General features: G+C 36.0%; 1 protein-coding gene across 3 annotated transcripts in view; it reads left to right on the top strand.

The window, feature by feature from the left end:
- Positions 1-27,920, top strand: part of ARHGAP44 (Rho GTPase activating protein 44) — a 191,803-nt gene that overhangs the window by 55,166 nt on the left and 108,717 nt on the right. For all 3 annotated transcript variants that reach the window (XM_072645033.1, XM_072645032.1, XM_072645029.1), the window contains one exon: positions 470-546. In XM_072645033.1, the coding sequence (XP_072501134.1) occupies positions 470-546 (77 nt within the window). The remainder of the gene's footprint in view (positions 1-469; positions 547-27,920) is intronic.

Raw genomic sequence — 27,920 nt, 5'->3', positions numbered from 1 at the left:
TATTTTTCAGTAAAATGAATGGATCTTCATCCTGTTTAATGCAAACCTGCCTGAGATTTATTCTTTTACTTTCTTAGTGATTCAGCTTGAATTACTCCATTTTGGGTCTGCCTACCACCTCATCTTCTCTTTTCCTCTGGAGAGGGTGAGGCTGCACTGTCAAATTGTAGTCATAAAAGACAGAATAGGCCTAACTAAATAAAAAGACCTATATGGAATTTTATTCTGGCAAGCCAGTGAAGTTCGTTTAGCAGACCCACAGTGATAAACCTCATGGATTCATATCCATTGGATTCATTTGGATTTGTTTTTCACTATCAACTTTAAAAAAAGATTTGGATGCCTTTTATTTTTACATCACAACTGTTTCTTAATATGCTCCAAACCTCACCCAACCTCCACTGAACTCTGTTGTAACAAAGAAAAAAGAGTAAATCAAAACCAACACTATTATTTTTTATTATTGCAGGTGGAAATCCCAAATATTCAAAAGCAGAGGAAGCATTTAGCAAAGTTAGTGCTGGACATGGATTCTTCACGAACAAGGTATAAAGGGGATAGTTTTTGGCTTCTGGTTCGTTCACTAGCAAATGATTGTGTTAAGGATACTTCACTGGTGTTTGTCTTGTGTTCATCCTGGACTAAGGTATAAAATGAGAGGCATTATAGTTTTTTAATCTGTTATCATTCTTAGATGTGTAAAGTTCCTTAAGTGCAGCTTTTTTCTTATTGCCTTCCAAAGTCACCAATCTCTTTTTATTTTGTGGTCAAATGTCAAAGGCCTGACATTTCAAAATGATTGGCAACACCCATTTATCAGATGTTCCAAATTATATGTGATCATATTTTTTTTTTCTTGCACATGTTTTCCTGTCCTACTGGCTTGTGTAGGTGCTAGGGTAGGGGAGGAGGGGAGGGTGGAGAGAGGTAGCTTACATGTCCATGAATGTGGATATAGATAATTTGCTATAGGACTTTTGCCCCAATGACTTCCCTTTATTCACCTTGCTTCCTGTTTGATTTTGAAAGAACAACCTGACCTTTGGTTGAATTGATCAAAACCTATGCCTCATCCTGAAATCCTCACTGTCACCCATTATATCCAATCAATTGCCAAAGCTTGTCAACTTTACCCTTAGAATGTCTCTCACATAGACCCCCTTCTCTCCTTTGACACTGTCACCACCCTGGAGCAGGCCTTCATCACTTCAGGCATGCACTATTGTGATAACCTATTGGTGGGTCTCTGCCTGCTGCAATTCTCTCCCTACTACATTCCACCCTCCACTTAGCAGTCAAAGTGATCTTCCTAAAGTTCAAGACTGATCATGTTGCCTCCCTACTCACTTAACTCCCGAGGCTCCCTATCACATCCAGCATCAAATGTAGAGTCCCTATTTGACATTCAAATACTTTCATAATCTATTCTCCCATCTTTCTAGTCTTTTTACACCTTACAATTCCAACCTTCAGGCTTTTTCATCCAGTGACATTGGCTTCCTTGATGTTCCTTGAACAAGACACTCCATTTCCTTACTAACTGGAAACCTTCATGCAGGGAATGCTCTCCCTCTTCATCTCTGCCTACTAGCTTCTTTCAAGTCCCAGCTAAAATCATACTTTCTAAAGGAAGCCTATTCCAATCCATCTTAATTCTGATCCCTTCTCTCCAATGAAAATTTCCAATTTATTGTATTTAAAAATTGTGTTTTGTGATTCTGGCATAAGAGAGTCCTTCCTGGGAGAACATCACCCTATTGACCCTTGCTCTCTACAACTGAGCTCATGGTGTCATGTTCCTCCAGCATAGGTGTGGCTACCAATAGGTGAAGTTCTAGTCCAGATATACAGTTTATGTGTAAGAAGAAGTCCAAGAGCCAACCAGGTACACTGGGGAAAACAACTCTTTAAGGAGTATGGATGCTGAGAATAGCATATAAAAAAATGGGAATCAGTTCAATGCAAAGCTTTTTTGTAAGCAATGGGGAAGAGAGGGAAGAAGAGAGAGAAAAGGGAATCCAGCATGAAACTCAGGTAGACACCCTAATACAGAGTATAACTCACATAAGGATGATGCTGTGTTGGGGAGCATAGAGACACAGGTCCATTCATTAGGGAGGGGGTGCCCCAGCAGAAAGGGGTGCTCCTACTTGAGGAGAGGATGTGCTCCAAACTGCCCTTCTTCAAATGAGGTTCTTATACTTTGCTTTTGGGTGGCCTCTCTGGAGCTGGCCAATTTGTATATGAGGGAGCAGAGCAAAATATTATTTGAGAGGTTTATTTTCAAGGAGAAAAACAAGCTAGTGATAGAAAAAATATTATTTGGGGGACACAGCTGTACTAATCTTTGAAAAATATTATTGTCATTTCCATGAGTATATTCTGTAAGTTACAGCCCTCCCTTAAGGAGAGACTCTTACAGTAGTCTTTGAGAACACTTATGACTAGTACATTAACAAGATCCATCCCGGGCATTGGTAAGTAGACCTTATATAGGCAGCAACAAGAAAGGAGTCTTAACCTAATTTATCATGACCTAATTACCTGTCTAGTGGTCTGGAAAATCCTATAGAGCAAGTAACACCATAAACAAGCATATAGTCTAGGACAAAGCAATGGTTCATAACTATGGCCCAAGAGTTCTCTGACATTCAGCTAAGGTGTCAAGTTCTCTGGCATTATCCCATTCAGCTAAGGTGTCAAGTTCTCTGGCATTATCCATTATCTGTTCCTTCATATGTCTGGTGAGCACCTCCTGCATGTCTCTCAAACATCTATGCATGTCTTTTTTTGGTCATTCCCCAACACTTAACCCCCAGAAGGGCTCTAATACTAATCGAGATGCCCCTAGTCCCCTTTTGTGCTTGGACAAGGACCGGGGGGTTGAGGGGCAAGTTGTGTGGCTTCAATGGAGTTATCTAAGGTGAGGTCAATATCCATGGTAACAAGGGTGCAGGTTGAAATTGCTCAAGGGACACAGTGTGAGGACAAGATATGGATGTAGATAGAGACAGGAGAAGTGCCCAGGTCCACCAGGTGCCCAAAGGGTCCTGAAATTGGCTCTTGTTGATCTAAATGTTCTTGTGTAAGGTGATACTTCATGGTCGAATCCCTGTGGAATATGTTTTTGTGGCTAGGCAGTTGTGGGTTGTATCCACACAAGTATAATTCACATCTCCCAGGGGTCTTGCCCAGTAGATGATGCACCTCTGAGTTTGATTGGGGGCAGGTAATGGGCCTTGGAATGCTGACTGAAAACTCAATCAGTCTTACCCTTACCAGGACAGATTTGTGATAGGCTATATAATAAGGTACCTTATACTTGCATTCCATTATAGTAGTTCAGAGGGGCTGGAGCACTGCAATAAGATTAATTGGAATTTCAATAGATTCTGGACACCATCACTATCTGGTAGCTAGAAAGCTCTGCTGGTTCAGAGTGATAGAACTGTATCCTTCCTTTTGATCTGGAATTCTTGCCCTGATTATTCTTTTATAGGCTTCAGATTGTGCTACAAGCTGCTGCATTTCTAAGATACAAATCACACAACTACTGCTTCCTTTTACACCTACCCATTACTGAATTCACAGGTTACAGATCAGCACTTTACCTAACACTGGAATGCCACTCCTAAATGCAGGTTCCTACCTCATTTTGCCCAGAGCCTGTATACTGTAACTGAGCTGCAGTTTGTTACTTCTTCCTGCAACCTATATAAGTTTGAGCCCTTGTGTGCTGGTCCTGGGACCACTTCTCACCCTATATATCATGCTCTTGGCCAAACCCTCCAGTGGTTCCAGTATCCACAGATCCCTTTTTCTTTTTCTCTGCACTAATTTTGGCTAGAAAAATGAGTGTGATTTTTCTTGAATTTATCTAACAAGATTCAGTCTGATACATTTTCTACATATATTTGAAGAAGTTCAGCAGGGCAGGTGGATTCTTGGGTACTTCTTCCTGCTCTTCCACCATCTTGGTTCCACCTTGTTTCATTATATCTTTACTGAGGTATGATAAGCAGAACTAGATATTATCTTCTGTGCTACATTATGTTCGGTTGTTTCAGTCATATCCTACTCTTTGTGATCCCATTTGGAGTTTTTTGGTAAAGATTCTGGAGTTGTTTGCTATTTCCTTTTCCAGCACATTTTACAGTTGAGAAAATGAAGTAAACAGGGTTAAGTGACTTGCCCAGTGTCATACAGCAAGTACATGTCTGAGGCTGGATTTGAACTCATATCTTCTTTTCTATTTGTTCTTTTTTATGTTTATTTATTTATTTTTAGTTTTTCAACATTCATTTCAACAAAATTTCATGTTGCGAATTTTCTCCTCATCTCTCCCCTTCTCCCTCCCCCTCCCAAAATGCTGTGCATTCTGATTATTCCTTCCCCCAATCTGCCTTCCCATCTATCACACTCCTCTCTTCCCCATCCCCATCTTCTCTCTTGTAGGGCAAGATAAATTTCTGTACCTCATTACCTGTATTTTTTATTTCCCAGTTGTATGAAAAAACAATTCTCAACATTCATTCCTAAAACTTTGAGTTCCAACTTCTCTGTCTTCTTCCCTCCCCCCCCCCATCCCCAATGAGAAGGCAAGCAATTCAATATAGGCTATATATGTGTAGATTTGCAAATGACTGCCATAATAGTTGTGTTGTGTAAGACTAACTATATTTCCCTTCATCCTATCCTGCCTCCCATGTATTCTATTCTCTCTTTTGACCTTGTCCCTCCCCAAAAGTGTTTACTTCTAATTTCTCCCTTCTTCCATTTGCCTGCCCTTCTGTCATCCCCCTGCACCTCACTTATCCCCTTCTCCCCTACTTTCCTGTAGTGTAAGATAGATTTTCATATCACATTGAGTGTGCATGTTATTCCCTCCTTAAAATGGGATGAGAATAAGCTTCACTTTTTCCTTCTCACCTTCCTCCCTTTTCCCTCCATTGAAAAAGCTTTTTCTTGCCTCTTTTATGAAAGATAATTTGCCCCATTCCATTTCTCCCTTTCTCCTCCCAATATATTCCTCTCTCATTCCTTAATTTTATTTATTTAGATATCATCCCTTCCTATTCAACTCACTCTGCACACTCTGTCTCTGTGTGTGTGTGCATGTGTGTGTGTATAATCCCTCCACCTATCCAAATACTGAGAAAAGTCTCAAGGGTTACAAATATTATCTTTCCATGTAGGAATTTAAACAGTTCAACTTTAGAAATTCCTTTATGATTTCTCTTTCCTGTTTACCTTTCCATGCTTCTCTTGGTTTTTGTGTTTGAAAGTCAGATTTTCTCTTCAGTTCTGGTCTTTTCATCAAGAATGCTTGAAAGTCCTCTATATCATTGAATAGTCATTTTTTCCCTTCAAGTATTATACTAAATTTTGCTAGGTAGGTGATCCTTAGTTTTAATCCCAGTTCCTTTGACTTCTGGAATATCCTATTCCAAACCCTTTCATCCTGTAATGTAGCAGCTGCCAGATCCTGTGTTATCCTGATTGTATTTCCACAATATTCAAATTGTTTCTTTCTAGCCGCTTGCAATATTTTCTCCTTGACCTGGGAACTCTGAAATTTGGCCACAATATTCCTAGAAGTTTCTCTTTTTGGGTCTCCTTCAGGAGGTGATTGGTGGATTCTTTCAATATTTACTTTGCCCTCTGCTTCGAGAATATCAGGACAGTTTTCTTTGATAATTTCATGAAAGATAAGGTCTAAGCTCTTTTTTTGATCATGGTTTTCAGATAGTCTTATATTTTTTAAATTGTCTCTCCTGAATCTATTTTCCAGATCGGTTGTTTTTCCAAGGAGATATTTCACATTATCTTCTATTTTTTCATTCTTTTGGTTTTGTTTTGTAATTTCTTGGTTTATCATATAGTCATTAGCTTCCCTCAGCTCTACTCTCATTTTTAAAGAACTATTTTCTATGATGAGCTTTTGAACCTCCTTTGACTTCTGGAATATCATATTCTAAGCCCTTTGATCCCTTAATGTACAAGCTGCTGGATCTTGTGTTATCCTGATTGTATTTCCACAGTACTTGAATTGTTTCTTTCTAGCTGCTTGCAATATTTTCTCCTTGACCTGGGAACTCTGGAATTTTGCTACAATATTTCTAGGAGTTTCTTTTTTTGGATCTCTTTAAGATCCAAGAGAGTTGCTGCTGCCGGTGGGGCCAGGCCAAGTTCCCTTCCCACCCAGGTGAGAGAGCTTTCTCACTGACCTTTGAAGCTGTCTTTGGCATTTATGAGTTGAACAATCTGAGAACCACAGTTGCTGCTGGGGATTCCACTCCCTGAGGCCTGCTCCAGTCCTGTTCCTACTGGTGCTGGTGCCACATTGCCAAGGCTGAGCTCGGCTCCACAGACTGTGCTCCACTCCATGCCCAGTGAAATAGACCTTTTCTGTTGGCCTTCCAGGCTACGTTGGGCTGGAAATCTCTTTCACTTTGTCGTTTTGTGGCTTCTGCTGGTCTAGGATTTTTTTAGAGTAATTTTTTACAGATATTTTATGGACTATGTGGGGGGAACTTCTACAGATCCGTCTTTCTACTCTATCATCTTGACTCTGAACATACCTTCTGAATTCATATCTTCTTTACTCAAGACCTGGAGGCCTATCCACTGCAACACCTAGCTACTCCATGTTTCATCACAGCTTAATATAATCCTACTACATGATTCTAACTTTTGTCAAACTGGTCCACAAATTTACTCTTGAATTTCTTCTGAGGTATGTTCTATCCAATCCAAGTAATGTATCAGCAATTTTCCATTTAGTTCAATGTTTGATTTTCTTTTCAATGGTTTCCTGATCTTAATTTTAAAAAATAATTTTACTTTATTTATTTTAACATCCAATTAAAAATTTTTTTTGAGTTCCCATTTCTCTCCCTCCCTCCAGCACCTCCTTCACTTATTGAAAAAAGACAAGCAATACAATATCAATTATATATGTGAAATCAGGCATATTTCCGTATTAGCCTTGTTGCAAAAAAAATAGCAAGAAAAACATCAAAAAAGTATGCATCAAATTGCATTCAAAGTTTATCAGTTCTCTCTCTCTGCATGTAGATAGCATTTTAGTTTGTGAGTGCCTTAGAATTGGCTTGGAGCATTGTATTGATAAGAGTAGCTAAGTCTTTCACAGTTGATCATCATTATAATGTTGCTATTATTGTGTACAGTGTTCTGATTCTGCTCGTTTCATTTCTCGTCAGTTCATATAAGTCTTCTCAAGTTTTCTAAAACTATCCCCTAATCATTTCTTATAGCACAGTAGTATTCCATCACAATAATATGTCACAACTTGTTCAGCCATTCCCTACCTCATAGACATCTCCTCAGTCTCCAATTCTTTGCCGCCACATAAAGGGCTGCTATAAATATTTTTGTACATGTAAGTTATTTTCTTTATCCTTTTATCTCTTTGAAATGCAGAGGTAGTAGTGGTATTGCTGGTCAAAGGGTATGCATAGTTTTGTAACTCTCGGGGTATAGTTCCAAATTGTTCTTCTTAATGGTTGAACCAGTTCACAGTTCTATTAACAGTGTACTAATGTCCCTATTTTTCCACATCCCCTCTAGCATTTATCATTTTTCTTTTCTGTCATGTTGGCCAATCAAATAGGTGTGAGGTGGTACCTCAGAACTCCTTTAATTTGCATTTCTCTAGTCAATAATGATTTAGTGCATTTTTATGTGACTATGGATAGCTCTGATTTCTTCTGAAAACTGCCTTTAATATCCTTTGACTTTTTTCAATTGGAGAATGTTTATTTTTATAAATTGCACTCAGTTTTCTATACATTTGAAAAGTAAATCATCTATCAGAGCAATTTGGCGCAAAATTTTTTCTATTATTTCCTACTTCTAAATTATACTACATTGGTTTGTTTGTGCAGAACCTTTTTAATTTCATGTAATCATAATGATCTATTTTACTTCCAGTGATCCTCTCTATCTCTTGTTGGTTATAAACTCTTCTCTTATCCATAGATCTGATAGGTAAATTTTTCCATGCTTCCCTAATTTGATTATGATGTCACCCTTCATATCAAAATCATGTACCTATTTTGACTTTATCTTGGCATTGCAATGTTTGTCTGTACCTAGTTTTCAAGAAGCTTTCTTCCAGTTTTCCCAGCAATTCTAGTCAGATAATGAGTTCTTTCTTTAAAAACTTGGATTTTTCTGCTTATCAAACACTAGAATACTCTGGCCACTTACTGCTGTATGTTATGTACCTAATCTGTTCCACTGTTCTACCACTCTGTTTCTTAGCCAATACCAGATTGTTTTGATGGTTGCTACTTTATAATGTAGTTTAAAATCTGGTAACAACCTTCCTTCTCATTTTTTTCATTGATTCCCTTGATCAAGTGTGGGGAACCTTTTTCTGTTGGAAGACTGCATTAACATTTAGCTATAATCAAATAAGGCTTCATTGAAGAAATTTCAGGTAGATATACTTATAAATGTACGTTATTTTGTAAAAATCTAACGACTACATACTTAATGATTTCAAAAAAATGAAAACTATTTGTTAATTTTAAAGTTAACTAACCTTTTAATGACGTTGCTTTTTATTGCAAAGAATTTGACTATTTGACTGCAATATGGAGGTCCACAGTTTCAGTTGATCCTCTAGAAGGGTTATCAGTCATTTGTGACATTAAGGTATGTTGATTTGGGTTAGGTAGGAGAATATAGATTCATAGCAATAAGTGGTTGAAAAGGAAGAAAGTATTTTGGGGACATGTTGCTGAAGGCAAGAGTATTCTACTGCATTTTTTTATATTTCAACTGTACCTTAGTACCAATGACTTTAAACTATCATCTACTGAGAACTCAGTCAGTTCCATCTGTAGTTCTTTAGCTGCCTTGGTGATATCAACTAGTTGAGGCTGAAATGTTGATTTGAGTGTGATGTCATGATTCTCAAAGTCAGTGAATTGATTTTAGAGAATTGTATTCTCCAATGAATAGGTCTATAATAGCTGCATGTTCTTCCAGTGATTTGCATATATCATTTTGCTCAACAGTGACCTTTGCTAACTGGGGAAAATGTTCATCTGAAATTTCCTTTTGAAGAAGTGTTTTGAAAAAAGATAGCTTTTTTCAGAATGTTTGGATTTTTTCCCACATGTCATAGATAGACTTAGTTTTACCTTGCAAAAAAATATTCCAGTCAAGTGTCACTTAAAATAGTAACTTTAGCACAGAGATTTTACCAATGCAAAAAAAAAAAAAAAAAAGAAATGAAAAGAAATGAAAGCATCTGAATCTGTGAATGCTTTTTCTATCTGTGCAATAAGCCCTTCGTGTTTTCCCGTCATGGAAGATTCACCATCTGTACTTACACTCATTACATTTACCAGATTCTCTCTTATCTGACATTTATCTTGAAAGCTGTTGAAGTTATCTGTTCTCTGTGATCTGCTCACAAAAGTCCCCAAAGTGAGTAACTCTTCATAGCAAAGAAAATCTTCTGTTATGACCCAGATGAAGAATAAAACCTACACTGAGTTAGTAGTATCAGTTGATTCTTCCAAAGTAATTGAATAACATATATTTTCCTGTTGAAGTATTGCATGAAGTTGTTCTATTAAGTTGAAGACTAATTCATGCTGCCAATCAAGGTTCTCCTTGAAAGAGGTACTTGTTTGTACTTTGAAAGCATCCCACAGTTTCTACAACGCAATGTTTCACAATTTCTACAACACTGAATGGCTTCCCTTTTTCCCTGAATATATAAGCTACTTCATAAGTTGCTTCAGTGGCATTATTTCCAGGTCTTATTGCTACTTGAAAGAATCATCTTTGCTTTTGCTTTTCATCTTTTAATTTCTGCAATACAACCTTTTGTACCTCTCCCTCTAATTTAAAATATTGGTGGTCCTTATGAGTATTATAATGCTGATGAGCATTAAATTCCTTTAATGTTGATATTGCAATATCACAAAGCCAAAAAACTTATCTTATCTTTAGTAGAAACAAGATAATATTTATATTCCCTATTCTCATTAAAAAATTGGTTTTCTTCCTTCAGTGTTCTCTTGGTCTTTTTTGACATAATGGGGTATTTTGCAGACAGAATCAAAAAATACTGTTGAGTTGTGCAACTATTCACAGATTCCACTTCATACAAAAATACAGTGCACCGTTGTCAAAAGCTGATAACAGATTTGTGTACTTGCCCCCCATAAGTTCTTACCAACCAGCCTCTTGCAATAACTGTCCCAGTAGTTAGAACTAAATAATAAGCATTGCAGATGTCAATTTGGCCCTTATGACTTACTAGTGTTCTAATTGTTCTGGTCAATCTAGGAGGGTTATTTTATTGGAACTTATTTTATTCTTTGACATTTTAAATATGTTCATTTTAAAAAATAAAACAAAAACATAAAAGATGAACAAAAATATATTAATAAAAATAAAAGGATTTGTTCTGTGAAGTTTGAATTCAGTAAAAAGGCCCCAAGTTCTCTACCCCTGCCCTTGATGTTCTTGACCTTTTGTTCTTCCAGATAAATTTTGTTGTTATGTTTTCTAGCTCTAGAAAATAATACTTTGGTAGTTTGATTAGTGTGCCACTAAATAAATTAATTAATTTAGGTAGATTTGTCAGTCTTATTATGTTGATCTGGCCTACCCATGAGCAATAATATATTTTCAACTGCTTAGATTTTTTTTATTTAATTGAAAAGTGGTATATGATTATGTTTGTCTAATCCCTTGTTTTTCCTTGGCAGGTAGGCTCCCAAGTATTTTATGTTGTCTGGAGTTATTTTAAGTGAAATTTCTCTTTCTATCTCTTCCTGCTCTGTTTTGTTGGGAATACATAGAAAGGCTGATGATTTGTGTGGGTTTCTTTTATATTTTGGAATTTTGCTAAAATTATTCATTGTTTCAGCTAGTTTTGAGTTGACAGTCTTAAGTATACCATCATATCATCTGCAAAGAGAGACAGATACTTTTGTTTCCTTACTGACTGTTCTTATTCCTTTAGTTTCTTTTTCTCATCCTACTGTTATAAGCCAGCATTTCTATCAGAGTATTGAATAATAGTGATGATAATGGGCATTCTTGCTTCACTCTTGATCCTATTAGGAAGTCTAGTTTGTCCTCATTACAGATAAATGGTTTTAGATAAATACTTCTTATCATTTTGAGAAAGGCTTCATTTATTCCTATGCTTTCTATTGTTTTTAATCGGAATGGATGTTGAATTTTGTCAATAGCTTTTCTACATCTGCTAATATAATCCTATGATTTTTGTTGGGTTTTTTGATTGGTTTGTTCAGTTATGCTGATAGTTTTTTTCTAATATTGAATTAGTCCTGCATTTCTGGTGAAATCCTGCCTGGTCATAGTGAATGATCCTTGTGATATATTGCTGTAATCTCCTTGATAATATTTTATTTAAAATTTTGCATCAGTATTCATTAGGGAAATTGGCCTATAATCTTTTTTCTTTGTTTTTGCTCTCCCTAGTTTGGGGATTAAAACCATATTTGTGTAATAGAAGGATTTAATAGGATTCCTTCTTTACCTATTTTTTCATATAATTTATATAGTATTTGAATTGATTAAATGTTAGTATCTAAACATAATATTCTATTTGATTAAATGTTAGATGTTTGGTAGAACTTACCGGTAAATCTGTCTGGTCCTGGAAATTTTGTGAGAAGTGAAGAGACCTCATTTACAGCTTGTTCAATTTCCTTTTTTTAAGATTGAGTTATTTAAGTATTCTGTTTCTTCTATTAATATGAGCAATTATATTTTTATAATTTTCATCCATTTTGCTTAGGTTGTCAGATTTATTGGCATATAGTCAGGCAAAACAGCTCTTAATAATTGTTTTGATTTCATCTTCAGTGATGGTGAATTCACCCTTTTCATTTTTGATACTGGCAATTTGATTTTTTCTTTTAAAAAAATAAAATTAGCCAGTGGCTTATCTCTTTTACTGTTTTCCCCCCATAAAACCAGATTCTAGTTTTCTTTATTAGTTCCATGGTTTGTTTGTTTGTTTTTTTTTACATTCAATTTTATTGCTCTCTCCTTCAATTTTTCAAAATTTCTATTTTGGTGTTTAATTGGAGAAAAATTTATCTTTTTCTAGTTTTTAAATTACATGCCAGATTCATTGATCGACTCTTTCTCTTTGTTGTTGAGGTAAACATTTGGAGATATAAATTTTCCCCTAAGTACATCCCACAGATTTTCTATGTTGTATCATTGTTGTCATTATCTTTAATGAAATCATTGGTTATTTCTGTGATTTGTTCTTGGATCCACTCATTTTTGGGGGTTAGAGTATTTATTTTCCAATTATTTTTAATCAATACTTCCAAAACACTTGACTGAATGTAACTTTTATTGTGTTATGTTCAGAAAATGGTGCATTTTATTAGTTTGTCATCATCATCATTATTATTTCTTCTTTCATGCATTTGTTTATGAGGTTTTTGTACGCTAATACAATTTTGTGAAGGTGGCATGTACAACTGAGAAAACATATTTTTTTCTATTCCCATTCAATTTTCTTTTCAGGTCTATCATATCTAGCTTTTTTACAATTCTACTCATTGATTTAAGTTCTTTCTTATTTATTTTATGGTTAGATTTATCTAGTTCTGAAAGTGGAAAGTTGAGGTCCTCCCACTAGTAACATTGTTCTATTTCCTCTTCCATTTAACTTCCTTAACATGGTAACTGCTAAATCTCATGTGATTCTGACTTGAGCTCCAAAGTATTTGAATGGTCCCTTTCTGGCTGCTTTCAGCATTCTCTGCTTGTACACCTGGGAGCTCTGGAATTGGCTATGATATTTCTGGGAGTATTAATTTTGAGATCTCTTTCAGGAGTTGATCAGTGGATTCTTTCAATTTCTATTTTATCCTCTGGATCTAAGATGTCAGAGTAGCTTTCCTTTAAAATTTGTTGATATATGATGTCTAGGCTCTTTTTGTTAATCATATTATCTCTCCTCTACTTTCTCTGTCAGTTTTTTAATGAGTTGCTTAACATTTTCTTCTATTTTTTCATTCTTTTGACTTTTTTGTTGTTTGTTGATGTATCATGGACAGTAGCTTCCACTTCCCAATTTTAATTTTTAAGGAATTATTTTCTTCAGTGAAGTTCTATACCTCTTTTACCATTTGGCCAGTTCTGCTTTTTATGGAGTTCTCTTTTTCATTGAGTCACTGTACCTCATTTGCATTTGGCCAATTTTGTTTTTTAAGGTGTTTTCTTCATTAGTATTTTTTGTGTTCTTTCACCAAACTGTTAATTTCACATTTTTTTCCCATCACTCTCATTTAATTTCCCAATTTATCCTATACAACTTTATTTTATTTTTAAAGTAACTTTTGTTCATTTTGGACTTGTGTCCAATTTGCATTTTGTTCAGTGAATCTTTGCTTATAGCTTTTTCACTTTATTTGCTTTCACGTTTGTGTTTTGATATCCCCTGTCACCATAATAGCTTTTTATGGTCAAGTTCTCTTTTTGTTCATTGTTCCTTCTTTCAGGCTCTTTCTTGACTTTTAACTTTGTGTTAAAATTGGGTTCTGTTTACATTGGGGAAGATGGGGGAGGACGGCCCAAGCTTCAAGTTTTTTGGCACTGTTGTTTTCACTGTTAGTTCTGTGTGTTTGTAAGTTTTTAGTGCTTCCTAGATGATATGATGCAGAAAGAGTTGTGGTCAGTGCTTTCCTAGTCTGTGTTCCTGTCCTTACCCAGGAGGAATCCCTGATCCCTTGTAGCTGAAATTGCTCCTGCTCCCCATATCCTTGCTACCTTGTAACAGCAGGTACTCTTGATCCTTAAGGCCCTTGCTCCTTTGTGACTGCAAGTACTAACATTTCTCTCCATTCTGGAACTGCAATTCAAAAATGGATATGGAGTTTTCAAACAGTATCCAGTCCTGTGTTCAGTGCCAGTGCAGAGGTCCCCTATAATCTCTTTCTGATCACTTTTCCAATCCCCTTACATTTTTTGGACTGAGAGCTCCCAAAGCTCCTGTTGATGCTGTTGTTACAATCTCCAAGGCCCAATGCCAATGTTACCACCTGTGTACTCTGAGCCAGCCCCTACATCAGTGTCGTAGACCTCTCCTTCCAAAGTCCTAAGTGGTCTTGGTCTGGAAAAATGTCTCGCCTCAATCTTTTGTTGCCTGTGCCACTAAAAAATTCTATTTATGGCATTATTTACTTTCTTTTGAGGGAAATATTTGTGGAGAGCTGGACTGTAGTGTTTCCTCTACTCTACCATCTCGTCTTCACTTCCTATTCAGTTCAATATTAAGCACCTACTAAGGGTAATGCATGCAGTACTTACCCTCTAATAGCTACTTAGTACTTAGTTCTTACCCTCTAATAGCTACTAGGAACATATTATAAATAACAAACAATAAGCAATTATTTACCACCTGCAATACGCCAGGAACTAAACTAGACACTAGTTTGGTTTGTTTTTTTTTTTTTTTACAAAAAATATAGGGAAATTCAGAAGCTGCTAAACAAAACAAAACAAAAAATTCTATGGAGTTTACCAGCAGGGTAATTTGTCTTTCTCTAAGAAGGCAACATTTAACTCCATCAGAAATAAAATGCAAGCAAAGATTAGAGAGATCCAGGATGGCTCAGTAAGAAGGCACATGGTATACAGTTTTATGCTGATAACAACAATCCAAAGCACTTCTGTGAAGCCCTGGAGGCTATTGAAAGGCCAAAGACCTCTAGTGTATCTCGGCTACTCATCACTGATGGAGCTGCACTGATCAGTGATAAGAACATGATTGTGGACAGATGGATTGAACACTTCCATAGTGTAATAAACAGACCATCACCAGCCAATACTGAAGCCACTGATTGCATATCTCAGGTTGAAGTCAGTTCCTCTCTAGCTGGACTTCCACCTGAACGAGAGGAATATATAATGTGTCAAAACACCTTGTGCTGATTCCATTCCAACAGAGATCTACAAGGCAGGAAGCTTCTCATACAGAACCTGATTGAAATTTTTCAGGTTACATGGCAAGAGATGGTTATCCTTCAGGAGAGCAAGGATGCCTCTATGTTCATCTCTACAAAGGAAAAGAAAACGGACTGAGCTGTGACAATCACAGCAGGGTCTCTCAGTCATTGATGGCAGAATTCTTGCCAGAGACCTTTTTAATAAGCTTACCTTTAATCTGGAAGATGATCATCTACCCAAGTTCCAGTGTGACTTAAGAAAGGGCTGAAGAACATGATGTTTGCTGCCCAGCAACTCCCAGAGAAATGCTAGGAGCAGAAAAGAGGTTTGTACACAACATTGATTAGCCTGATCAAAACCATTGATTCTGTCATGCAGGAGGACTTCCAGAAGATCATAGTGAAATTTGGTTGCACAGAGAAATTCGTCAGTATTGTATACAAGTTTAATGATGGCAAACTTGCACAGATTCTGGATCATGGATGTTGCTCTCATACTTTTTCCAATCAGCAATGGAGTGAAGCAGGGCTATGTGCTTGCTCCCTCGCTTTTAGCATGATGTTTTCAGTGATGTTGTCAGACACCTTCAATGAGGACAAAAATGGCATCAAGGTCAGCCTCTGCACTGACAGTAAATTATTTAATTTGGAAAGGCTACAGACCAAGTAGAGGAAGAGTTAGCACATGACTTTTTATTTTGCAGATGATTGTACACTTAATGCTGCTTCTGAAGCTGAAATGCAACAGAGAATGGATCAATTCTCTGCTGCTGTGCTAATTTTGGCCTAATTTTGGTTAATACAAAGAAAACAGAGGTTCTCTGCCAACTGACCCCACACCATCTATACACGGAAACATCAGTTACACCAAATGAAGAAATTTTCAATGCTGTGGATTAGTTTACCTAAGGTTTCTAAAAGGTGGTAGGCAGGATGGAATATATTTGACATGGAAATGAGAGCTGAATGATGACTTTGGTGACTACTTGATAGGTTAGTTTGCTTGTGAAATACATCACATGAATGAGAATAATGTAAAGTAAGTCTGAAAACATAGGCTAGAATAACATTATGATGTTTACTATATGCATGACTATAGGCAAGCCACTTAACTTACTTGGCCCTCAGTTTTCTCAACTGCAAAATGAGGACAGTAAAGAAGATGGACTTTTGGCTCTCTTCTAAATCAACATATGTGATGTTATGATCCAAGTAGTTTGTATTTTATCCTGGAGATCACAGTGAATGATTAAAGATTTTAGATCAGGGGAGTAAAGACATTGTAAGAATTCTGCTTTAGGAATAGTTTTAGGAATTGTATAGAGAATGAATTGAAGTGGGAATAGACTAAAAGTAGGGAGACTAATAAGGAAACTTGCAGTACACCAAGCAAGAAGGAGGATCTGAACTAGGGAGGTGATCAGTGATCTACACTTTTATTTTGGTCAGACTATTCTTTAAATATTATCTTCAGTTCTGGTCAGTGGATTGATAATATATATAATGATATAATGTATAATAAAGGAATTAGGCTGTGAATGTAAAATTTATGATTGATTATGAGGATGGGAATAGGAGAGAAGAAAAAGACAAAGATAGCAGCAAAATTTAAAATCTGAGTGATTAGAAGGATGAGGTACCCTCAACCTAAGGGTAACTAAACCCTTGAAGTTTAGAGGGATTAATTTAGGAGTCTATGATAAATTCCATTTTGAGATTCTAATGGGAGGCTCAGGTGCAACTCCTGAGTCAATAGATTCTGGCATACTAGGTTCCCTCAGTGAGGAGGCTTTCAAACTCAGTCCATGAGAGGGCATTGTTGGGGTACCCACTCTTACTCTTCAAGCTATTGTGTCGCTGCCTTTAGACCACTGTTTATTTTAGTACCTCTCACTTGTCTTCTCCAAAAAACAATTTCTGAAATTGAACTTTACGCATTATCTTTGTCAGTGTGGGCTGAGGGATAGATAACATTGAATATATCTGCAATTTCTTTCTCATCCCTAAGCGTACCAAGTGTCAATGATTCTTTACATGACCTCCACTATTTGGAAAATCCAATAAGGATCTTTTATTATCTATTTTAGAGTACTTTGTAAGGTTGTTCTCAGATTCTTTTTTTGAATTATACTTCGTTTGCATTTGACCTGAAAGTACTTCCCTATATTCCTTATTTGTGACAATATCTTTATATTCGAAAACAGCTCTTTCTCTATAGAATAGCCTTTGTAATTTAGATATTCAGTGTACTATGGAACTTTTTGAAAGCATCTATTTATTTTCAACTTTAGTATATATTTGTTCTAATCTTCTAATGCTTAAAAAAATTAGTTTCCAGGGATCCAATCTTTTGCTTTTATCCAAGAGAAGATAATATGATTTTGTGATACTTCTATTTTCTAAAATTTAATAACATATAGATTGCTTTGCTTTTTACTCTTCTTCTAGAGTGGTGCCTAAATCTGATTAATTTAGAGCTCTTTCCTTTGTAGTATCATTTTATACATGAATTTATACTCTAGAATTATTTAGAATACTGCTATGAAATAGGAAGTCCTTCAGAGAATATCATTCTAGAGAACCTGTATTTAAATTTTCTACTTAGAAGACTGTGTTTGTCCTCTGGAGTCTTCCACTTTGAGCATATAATTGGTACCCAGGCCAACCAGGGATTTATCAAATTTCTCTTTTCTCAGTAAGTACCTAAAGGTCATATGAAACAATGACTCAAGGGTCTAAGGTTGTTGAAAATTACCTTAAAAAATCTATTTCTGTGTCAGAGCCTGCTTTTCATCTACTTACTCATGTAGAAAGATGTATCCCTAGAGTTCATGCTTGCCCCTCCTTCCAACCTAAACTGTAAGACTGGAATAATATTCGCAATATTCTTTGGAAAAATGAGTAGAGATAAATTTTTGACATATAATGGGAAGTCCTTTCTTGGAATTGAGTCTAGAGCTTGCAGTGTGATGACAGGCAACTAACTGAAATTAGTGGACTAAAAAGCCATAAGTTTTCTTGGACAGATTTCAATTTTTTAAAAATATGGGACTGAAGAGGAAAATTATGAGAAGATTGTCCCAGTATGCCAGTGTGATTTCTTGGTTGATGGTTCTAAACTAGTTTTGTCCCCTGCAATGCTAGGTAGCTTCAGTGGTAAATACTATTTTTCTGATAAGCCTATCTGCATCGTATCACAAAATGAAATGAAAGGCCTTGGAGTATTAAAGATAGATGTGTATTCCATAAATCTTTCCTCCAGGCTAAACATCCCCAGTGCTTTTAGCCAAGTACCTTATGGCATAATTTCCAGTTCCTTTATCATTCTAATCACCCTGCTGGTGGATAAACTCTGACTTGTCAGAGTGCTTTCTAAAATGTGGTACCCAGAACTGAACAGTTTTTCACTTGGTCTGTCATGTTCAATTCTTCATGATCCCATGAATTATACTGTCCATGGGATTTTCTTGGAAAAAATATTGGAGTGGTTTGCCATTTCCTTCTCCAGTGGATTCAGGCAAACAGAGATTAAGTAACTTACCCAGGGTGGTTGTTAGTCCTTCTTCTCAAAGAGCACTGTGACCTCAAGGAGGTTTGCCATGACGTGCAAGTGAATAGGATTTAAGTATGGGAGGACTATACAAAGTCATCAACCTCACTTTCTCCTCTGGAGCCACCTGAGTCCACTGGCCAGATATAGACCAGGACAACTGGAGATGGCTCAGGATGTAGTGGGGGACATTTGCCTTTTCAAACTAAGGTCTTTAACAGGTCTCAATTTGACTAAGGCAATGCCTATTAAGTGATTAAGGCTTAATAAGAATTGAGGCAAAGAATTACCACTTTACCTAGTCAAAAATTAAAATAAATAAATGATTTTTAAAGATCAATTTGGGAAGGGAAGACCCTCAGGGTTTCTGGCCAAAATAGAAACAGTTACTATGTACATTTATTCAGAGCCAATCTGGGTCCTATTTGGGTCATTGTTTATGATTAAGTAGGAATTGGCCTTGGACCTGTTGTTAGCCAATCAATGAGAGGTAGAGGTCACACAACTAGTAAGTGACTGAGATTGGAATTAAATTCAGATCATCCTGACTCTAAATCCAGAGTTCTATCCGCTCACCAGAACTAAAGATAATATCCCAAGTATACTCTGAAAAGAAAGTAAAATGAGACTATTATCCTCATATTCTAAGCCATTATGACTCTTTTCATGTACCCTAAGTTTACATGACCTTTCTTGACTGCTATGTTACTGCTATTCAGGGAAGCTCAATGGCTTCATGGATAGAACACTGGTTCCAGAGTTAGGAGGACCTGTGTTAAAATCTGGTCTCAGACGCTTGCTAACTGTGTTGACTTTATCTTATTTGCCTCAGTTTCTTCATCTGTAAAACAAAATGGAGAAGGAAATGACAAACCACTCCATTGTCTTTGCAAGAAAACCCCAAAATGGGGTCATGAAGAGACAGACATGACTAAAATGATAGAACACCAAGAACAAAATTGTTGCTGCTATATTTCCACATTGACCTTAAAATTCATCAATATCTCCTGGTTTTTATTCTTTCACATGAATTATGTTGTCTAATGAAACCTCTCACAGAGTCTGTTTGTGAAACTGATTTCTGTGAAACCAAATAAAGGTCTTTATTTTTATCGCAATTAAATTTCATCTTTTTCAAGTCAATCTAGACATGTTTGGACCTTGAATTTCTCTTCCAGGTTATTAACCCTCCCTTTCAATTCTTTATCATCTACAAATTTAATGATCACAAATTCTTTGGTGTCATGAAAATTAATAACAAAAATGCCAGAAGAACAGGGCCAAGAACAGTTTCTGGGACATTTTAATAAAGACTTTTCTCTAATTTGCTATTAAAGCATTAATAATTTATCTTTTGGTTCAGTCATTCAACTGTACCATCTCTAATTCAGTCTAAAAATATCAGGAGACACTTTGTCAAATGCTTTGTTGGACTTTAAATGTACTATGTCTACATCATTCTCCTGTTCTACTAGACTAATAACTTTATTTTTTTTTTAATGAGGAAATGTCAGGACAGAGCCAAGATGGCAAAATGAAAGCAGGGACTCACCTGAGCTTTCCCATAAATTCCTTCAGGTATCTCTAGGGAGTGAATATGAACAAATTTTAGAGCAGCAGAATCCGTAGGGAAACAGAGTGTGGCATATTTCTAGCCCAAGAGAGCCTGGAGGGTTGATAGGAAGGATGTGTTTCACCAGACTGTGAGAGGAGCACAGAGTGCCCAGGTTGCACCAGCACAGACTCAACCACAGTGAGGCAAGTGTACTGAATCACTGGCAGCAGTGGTTATTCCCAGACTTCTCAGCACAGGATGGGGGTCCACTGGAACTGAGTGAGAAAGAAGTGCAGTCTGGTGCAGGGCCTGTAGCAGCAGCAGCAGCAGCTTCTCTTAGGGCTATCAGCCCACAGACTGAATGATTGAGTCACCTGTTTAAACTTCTGGGAACCAAGATGGCAGAGTAAAGAGTAAGTCACTCCCACCTTCCCTTCCTCATCTTGAAAAAAAGCAAATAATATTGCCTGAGGAAAAATCCTGGAAATAGTGGAGCCAGCAGAAAGGACAGGATAGCCTTTTAGCTCAGGAAGCTAGGGGGATTAACTGGAAAAGTCCTTCTTGCTGTTGCTAAAGGAAACCAGTACAAGATGGGAGGCAACCCAGCAAGCCCCACCTCAGCAGACCAATGGGAGATCCTGAGTCTCAGGTTGGTGGATCCAGAAAGCGCCAACACCAGGACCCAGGCATGCCTTTGCACAGCCAGGGAAATTGGAAAACAACAGCACAGACAGGTATCCACCAGCAGCTGAGCCTACCTGTGCTCTAGTGCATCCCTAAGGGATGAGGAGACCTCCAATGACCATACCACCTCTCCCCAACACTTCACACAGCAAGCTACCATATAACTCCAGGAAAACCCAGAAAGACCCTAGCATTGGTGCATACCAACCAGCTCCAGCTCAGCACCAGGTAAACTACATCATTATATAGCTTCCATCTGCTAGCACCAGAGACCAGAGAATATAAGCCAGTAACCAGGCCCTTGCCCCCCAGTACAAGAACCCTCTGTGCCCCAGAAGCATAGATCCACTTTAAAAGCCAGGAAAAATGCAATCATGATGAGCAAGAAGCACATTAGAAAAGCAAAGACCATAGATTTTTACTATGGGGACAGGAAAGATCAAAACATGAATTCAAAGACAACAGCACTGACACTATACCCACATCTGAAACCTCAAAAGAAAATATGAACTGATCTCAAACCCAAAAAGCTTTTTTGGAAGATCTTAAGAAGGACTTTAAAAGTCAAATTAAAGAGATAAAAGAAAAAATTATCAATTCTTTTAAAAATACAGTGGACAAAATGGAAAAAATTCACTGAGGAAAACAACTCCTTAAAAAGTACAATTTGCTAAATGAATAAGGAGGTACAAAAGCTAACTGAAGAAAGCAATTTGTTAAAATTGGAATTGAGCAAGTAGAAGCTAATGATTCTATGAGGCTTCAAGAATCAGTCAAACAAAATCTAAAGAATGAAAAAATAGAAGAAAACATAAAATATATCATTGTAAAAACAACTGATTTGGAAAATAGATCCAAGAGAAATAATCTAAGAATTACTGGTTTACTGGAAAGTCATGATGAAAAAAAGAGACTGGACAGTATCTTCCAAGAAATCAGGTTCAAGGATGAGCTACCCATTAAAATTGAGCATAATCTTTCAGGTAAGGATATGGACATTCAATGAAATAAGGGACTTCCAGACTGTCCTGATGAAAAAGGCAGAGCTCAATGGAAAATTTGATCTTCAAATCTAAGACTCAAGAGAGGCACAAAAAAGTAAACAGGAAAAAATCTTTTTTAGAACCATGTTATTCAATAAGGGCAAACTGTTTATATCCCCACATGGGAGGATGATACTTATAAATCTTGAGAATTATGTTTTTATTATGGCATTTAAAAAGGATATATGTAGACAGACAGTGTGGGTATAAATTAACTGATATGATTATAAAAAATCTAATTGAGGCATACATTAATGGGAGAAGAGAAAAGTAGGAAGCAGAAAAAGGTAAAATTCATCACATGAAGAAGGATACTAGAGGGAAAGAAGGGAGGAGATGAGCATTGTTTGAACTTTACTCTCATCAGAGTTGATACAAGGAGGAAATAATACACTCAGTTAAGTTCTGAAATCTAACTTGCCCTACAGGTAGTAAGATGGGAAAGGGAATAGAAAAGGGATGGGGTAGTTAGAAGGGAGAGAAGATTGAGGGGGCAGTGGTCAAAAGGAAAACTCTTTTGAGGAGAGTAAGAGAGAAGGGAGAAATAAAAGAATAAATGAGGGTGTTGAAATAGGATGGAGAGAAAGACACATAGTAATCATAATTGTGAATGTGAATGGGATGACCTCTCCCATAAAATGGAAGCAGATATCAGAATGAATTTAAAAACATAATCCTGTAATGTGTTGTTTATAAGAAACATATTTGAAACAGGGAGATACACATGGGGTAAAAGTAAAAGGCTGGAGTAGAGTATATTATGCTTTTGCTAAAGTAAAAAAAGCAGGAGTAGCCATTCTAATCTCAGACAAAGAGAAAGCAAAAATAGATCTAATCAAAAGAGATAAGGAAACTGTCCTGCTAAAAGGTACCTTAGACAATGGAGTAATATCATTACTAAACATATGTACAAGGTATAGCATCCAAATTCTTAGAGGAGAAGTTGAGGGTTACAGGAAAAAATAGACAGCAAAACTATACTGGTGGGGGACCTTAACTTCCCCTTCTCTGGACTTGATAAATCTAACCTCAAAATAAATGGGAAAGAAGTCAAGGAAGTGAATAGAATTTTAGAAATATTAGATATGATAGACCAGACCTCTGGAGAAAATTGGGGATAGAATGAATATACCTTTTCTTCGCAGTACATGACACATGCACAAAAATTGACTGTGTAGTTAGGCATAAAAACCTCACAATCTGGTGCAGAAAGGCAGAAATATTAAATGCATCACTTTCAGATCATGATGCCATAAAAATTGCATACAATGAAGGGCCATGGAAAGAAAGACTAAAAATCATTTGGAGCCTAAATAACCTAATGCTAAAGAATGAGTAGGTCAAACAACAAATTATAGAAGCAATCATTAACTTCATCCAAGAGAATGATAATAATGAGACAATAAACCAAAACTTTTGGGTTGCAGGGAAAGCAGTTCTTAGGTGAAGTTTTTTATCTCTGAATGCTTACATGAATAAAATGGAGAAAGAGGAGATCAATAAATTGGGCAGGCAACTGAGAAAGCTAGAAAAAGAACAAATTAAAAACCCTGAATTAAATACCAAATTAGAAATATTGAAAACCAAAGGAGAGATTGATAAAATTGAAATTTAGAAAACTATTGAACTAATAAATAAAACTGAGAGCTGGCTTTATGAAAAAAACAATAAACTAGATAAACATTTGGTTAATTTTATTAAAAAAAAAGAAAGAAGAAAATCAAATTACCTGTATCAAAAATGAAAAGGGTGAATTCACCACCAATGAAGAGGAAATTAAAGCAATAATTAGGAGCGATTTTCCCACTTTATATGTCCATAAATTTGACACTCGTAGTGAAATGGATGAATATTCACAAAAATATAAATTGCCCAGATTAACAGAAGAGGAAATAAAATGCTTCAATAACCCCACTTCAGAAAAAGCAATTGAAGAAACTGTCAATGAACTCCCCAGGAAGATATCTCCAGGGCCAGATGGATTTACAAGTGAATGTTATCAAACATTTAAAGAACAACTAATTCCAATACTATATAGATTGTTTGGGAAAATTGATGAAGAATGAGTCCTACCAAATTCTTTTTATGACAAAATATGGTACTGATACCTAAACCAAGAAGAGCCAAAACAGAAAAAGAAAATTATAAATCAATTTTCCTAATGAATGTAGATGGAAAAATTTTAAATAAAATATTAACAAAAAGATTACAGCAACTTTTCAAGAGAATAATATACTTTGATCATGTAGGATTTATACTAAGAATGCAGGGCTGGTTCAATATAAGGGAAACAGAGTAATTGATCATATCAGCAACAAACTTAACAGAAATCATATGATTATCTCAATAGATGTAGAAAAAGCTGTTGCAAAATAAAAAACCAATTCCTACTAAAAAACACTAGAGAGTATAGGAATAAATAGAGCCTTCCTTAAAATGATAAGTAGCACCTACTTAAAACCTTCAGCAAATATTATATATCATGGGGATAAACTAAGGTCATTTTCAATAAGATCAGGGATGAAACAAGGATGTCCATTTTCACCACTGTCATTCAATATGGTACTAGAAATGTTAGTTTTAACAATAAGAGAAAAAAAGAAATTGAAGGAATTAGAATAGGCAAAGAAGAAATTATGTTATCACTCTTTACAGACAATATGATGATATACATAGAGAATCCTAGAGAATCAAATAAAAAACTACTTGAAATAATAAACAACTTTAGAAAAGTTGCAAGATATATAATAAACCTACATAAATCATTGACATTTCTATATATTACTAACAAAGTCTAACAGCAACAGATAGAAAGAAATTCCATTTAAAGTTACTGTAGATATTATAAAATATTTTGGGGTCTGCCTGTCAAAATAAAACCAAGAACTATATGAACACAATTACAAAACCCTTTTCACACAAATAAAATCAGATATAAATAATTGGAAAAACAACAGTTGCTTGTAGGTAGGCTGAACTAATATAATAAAAATACCAATTCTACCTAAATTAATTTACTTATTCAGTGCCATACCAATAAAACTACCAAAAAATATTTCATAGAACTAGAAAAAAATAATATCAAATTTCATCTGGAAGAATAAAATGTCCAGAACATCCAGGGAATTAATGAAAAGAAATGCTATGGAAGGTGATCTAGCCATACCAGATCTTAAATTGTAATATAAAGCAGCAGTCATCAAAACTAATTGGTACTGGCTAAGAAACAGAGAGGTAGACCAGTGGAATAGGTTAGGTACTCAAGACACAGAAGTCAGTGATTATAGCAAAATACTGTTTGATAAACCGAAAGACCCCAGCTTCTGGGATAAGAACTCACTATTTGAAAAAAAATGCTGGGAAAACTGGGAAATAGTATGGCAGAAACTGGGCATAGAACATCATCTGACACTGTATACCAAAATAAATTTCAAACAGATACACATTTTAGGTATAAAGGCTGATACTATAAACAAATTAGCAGAACAAGGAATAGTTTATCTGCCATATTTATGGAGAATGGAGGAATTTATGACAAAACAAGAGGCAGAGAACATTATGAAATGAAAATGGATAATTTTGATTACATTAAATTGAAAAGTTTTTGCACAAACAAAGCCAGTACAACCAAGATATGGAGAGAAGCAGAAAACTAGAATTTTTGCAACCAGTATGTCTGATAGAGGTCCCATTTCTAACCTGTATAGAGAACTGATTCAAATTTACAAAAATACAAGTCATTCCCTAATTGATAAATGGAGCAGGCAGTTTTCAGAGGAAGAAATTAAAGTTATCTATAGTCACATGAAAAAATGCTCTAAATCACTATTGATTAGAGAGATGCAAATCAAAACAACTCTGAGGTACCTCATCACACCTATCAAATTGGCTAACAGGACAAAACAGGAAAATGATAAATGTTGGAACACTGATTCATTGTTGGTGGAGCTGTGAGCTGATCCAACCATTTTGGAGAACAATTTGGAACTATACCCAAAGGGCTATAAAAATGTGCATACCTTTGATCCAGCAATACCACTTCTAGGCTATATCCCAAAGAGATCATAAAAATGGGAAAAGGTTCCACATGTACAAAAATATTTATAGCAGCTCTTTTTCTGGTGGGCAAAAACTGGAAGTTGAAGGGATGCCCATCAACTGTGCAATGACTGAACAAGTTGTGGCATATGAATGTAATGGAATACTATTGTGCTATAAATAACGATGAACAGGCAGACTTCAGAAAATCATGGAAAGACTTATATGAAGTGATGCTGAGTGAAGTGAGCAGAACCAGAAGAACATTGTTCACAGAAACAGGCACAGTGTGAGATAGACTTAGCCCTTCCCAGCAATGAAAGGACCTAAAGCAATTCCAAAGGACTCATGATAATAAAAGCTATCCACATCCAGAGAAAGAAGTATGGAGTCAGAAGGCAGAGCAAAGCAGACTGTTTTCTTTTTTGGTCTGTTTTGTTTTTTTCTTTCTCATGGTCTCTCCCATCCATTATAATTCATCTATTAAAAATGATTAATATGAAAATGTGTTTAATAGGAATGTATGTGTAGGGCTATATCAGATTGCATGCCATTTTGGGGAGAGAGAGGGGCTGGAGCGGGAAAAAAAATTAAAGCTTATGGAAGCGAATGTTGAAAACTAAAAATAAACAAATTAATCAATTTTTTTTTTAAATTAGGAAATGTTAGTCTGGCATGTCCTGATTTAAATGAAGCCTTGTAACTATTTTGTTTTTTTCCTTTCTATTCACAAACCATCCACATTCTAGAATGTTGATAGAATAAAATCTTAGCTCCCTGCTCATTTGTAGACTGCACCATTTTCCCTTTTTTGAAAACTGAGACTTTTGTCTTTTTCCAGTACTATGCTGTTTCTTTCTCAGCATAATTTCTCAAAGATCACCTACTGAGCAGTCACATCTCTGTGTTGTTTCAATGTCCTAAGATATATTCCTTCTGAATCTGGCCACTAGAATTCACTGAGGGCAGCTAATTACTCTTCTCTTTTCTCCTTAATCTTTTTTGGTTTCAACTTCTTTTAATCATTTTTATTTTATAGACTTTCTCTTTGACAGAGAAATCAGAAAATAAGACTTGAACAGTTCATCCTTTTCCCTGCCTTCCATTATTGGCCCATTATTCTGCTGCTCTTTTCTTCAACCTGCCATTTTCTTATATAGAACCCATTTATTTTCTTTAGCATTCATTGAAAGCCTTAATAAGTTTATTCTCAGCTTTAATATCCTTGATTTTATTCATCATATGTCAGTATTTTCATTATTCACATTACCTTCCCTTGCTTCCGTCTTCTCTATGTCTGTTTTAAATTTGTTCATCATTGAGCTTCCTATGCATCTACATTGGTTTCTTTAAATTGATTCTCTTTTCCTTCATCAGTAGAATTATATGGGTTTATATTATTAGAACTTTAGTCTTAGAAATTGCCCATCCCTCTTGGGTCTAATTCCCTGCTAGTATTTTAGGCCATTGGCTCTTGCTATCCTCTCTATGACCTCTTTTCTCATAAATCTAGTGTGTATCTCATTATGCCAAGCTCCTTTTCTATAACAAATTCTAAGAGAGAGTGACAGTTTCTTCCCATGGTTTTTATCATTTCTATTTTAACAGCCAGTTTATCTTTTGATGTCAGAATGAGATCCACATGGCTTCTTTCCATGTCGCTTCTTTTACTTTTTGAAGGATCATTGTTGTGTTCGTCCTTCATTTTTGAAGAAGACCATGACATCAGAGAGACTTGACTTGCCCCTGATTTTGATTTGAATGAGGGAGGGCTGGGCAAAGTCTCTTCCTGAGCCATCTAGATCCAGTGACCAGATATTCATCAGGATGACTAGCGATGGCCCAGGATGCAATGGGAGACAACCTATTGTTGTCCAATCTATGGGTTTCAGACTGCACTGGGTTAAAGGTTTGGGGAGAAAAAAAAATAAAAGAAGGAAGAAAGAAAGAATGAAAGAGAGAAAGGGAGGGAACAAGTAAGGAAGGGAGGGACAGAGGGAGCAAGAAAAAGAAAGAAAGAAAGAGAGAGAGACTGAAAGAGAGAGAGAGAGAGAGAGAGA

This window comes from Notamacropus eugenii, chromosome 2, assembly GCF_028372415.1.
Source record: "Notamacropus eugenii isolate mMacEug1 chromosome 2, mMacEug1.pri_v2, whole genome shotgun sequence".
NCBI lineage: Eukaryota > Metazoa > Chordata > Mammalia > Diprotodontia > Macropodidae > Notamacropus > Notamacropus eugenii.
Note: the sequence above shows the minus strand (reverse complement) of the source record. Positions and strands in the feature narration are given on the sequence as shown.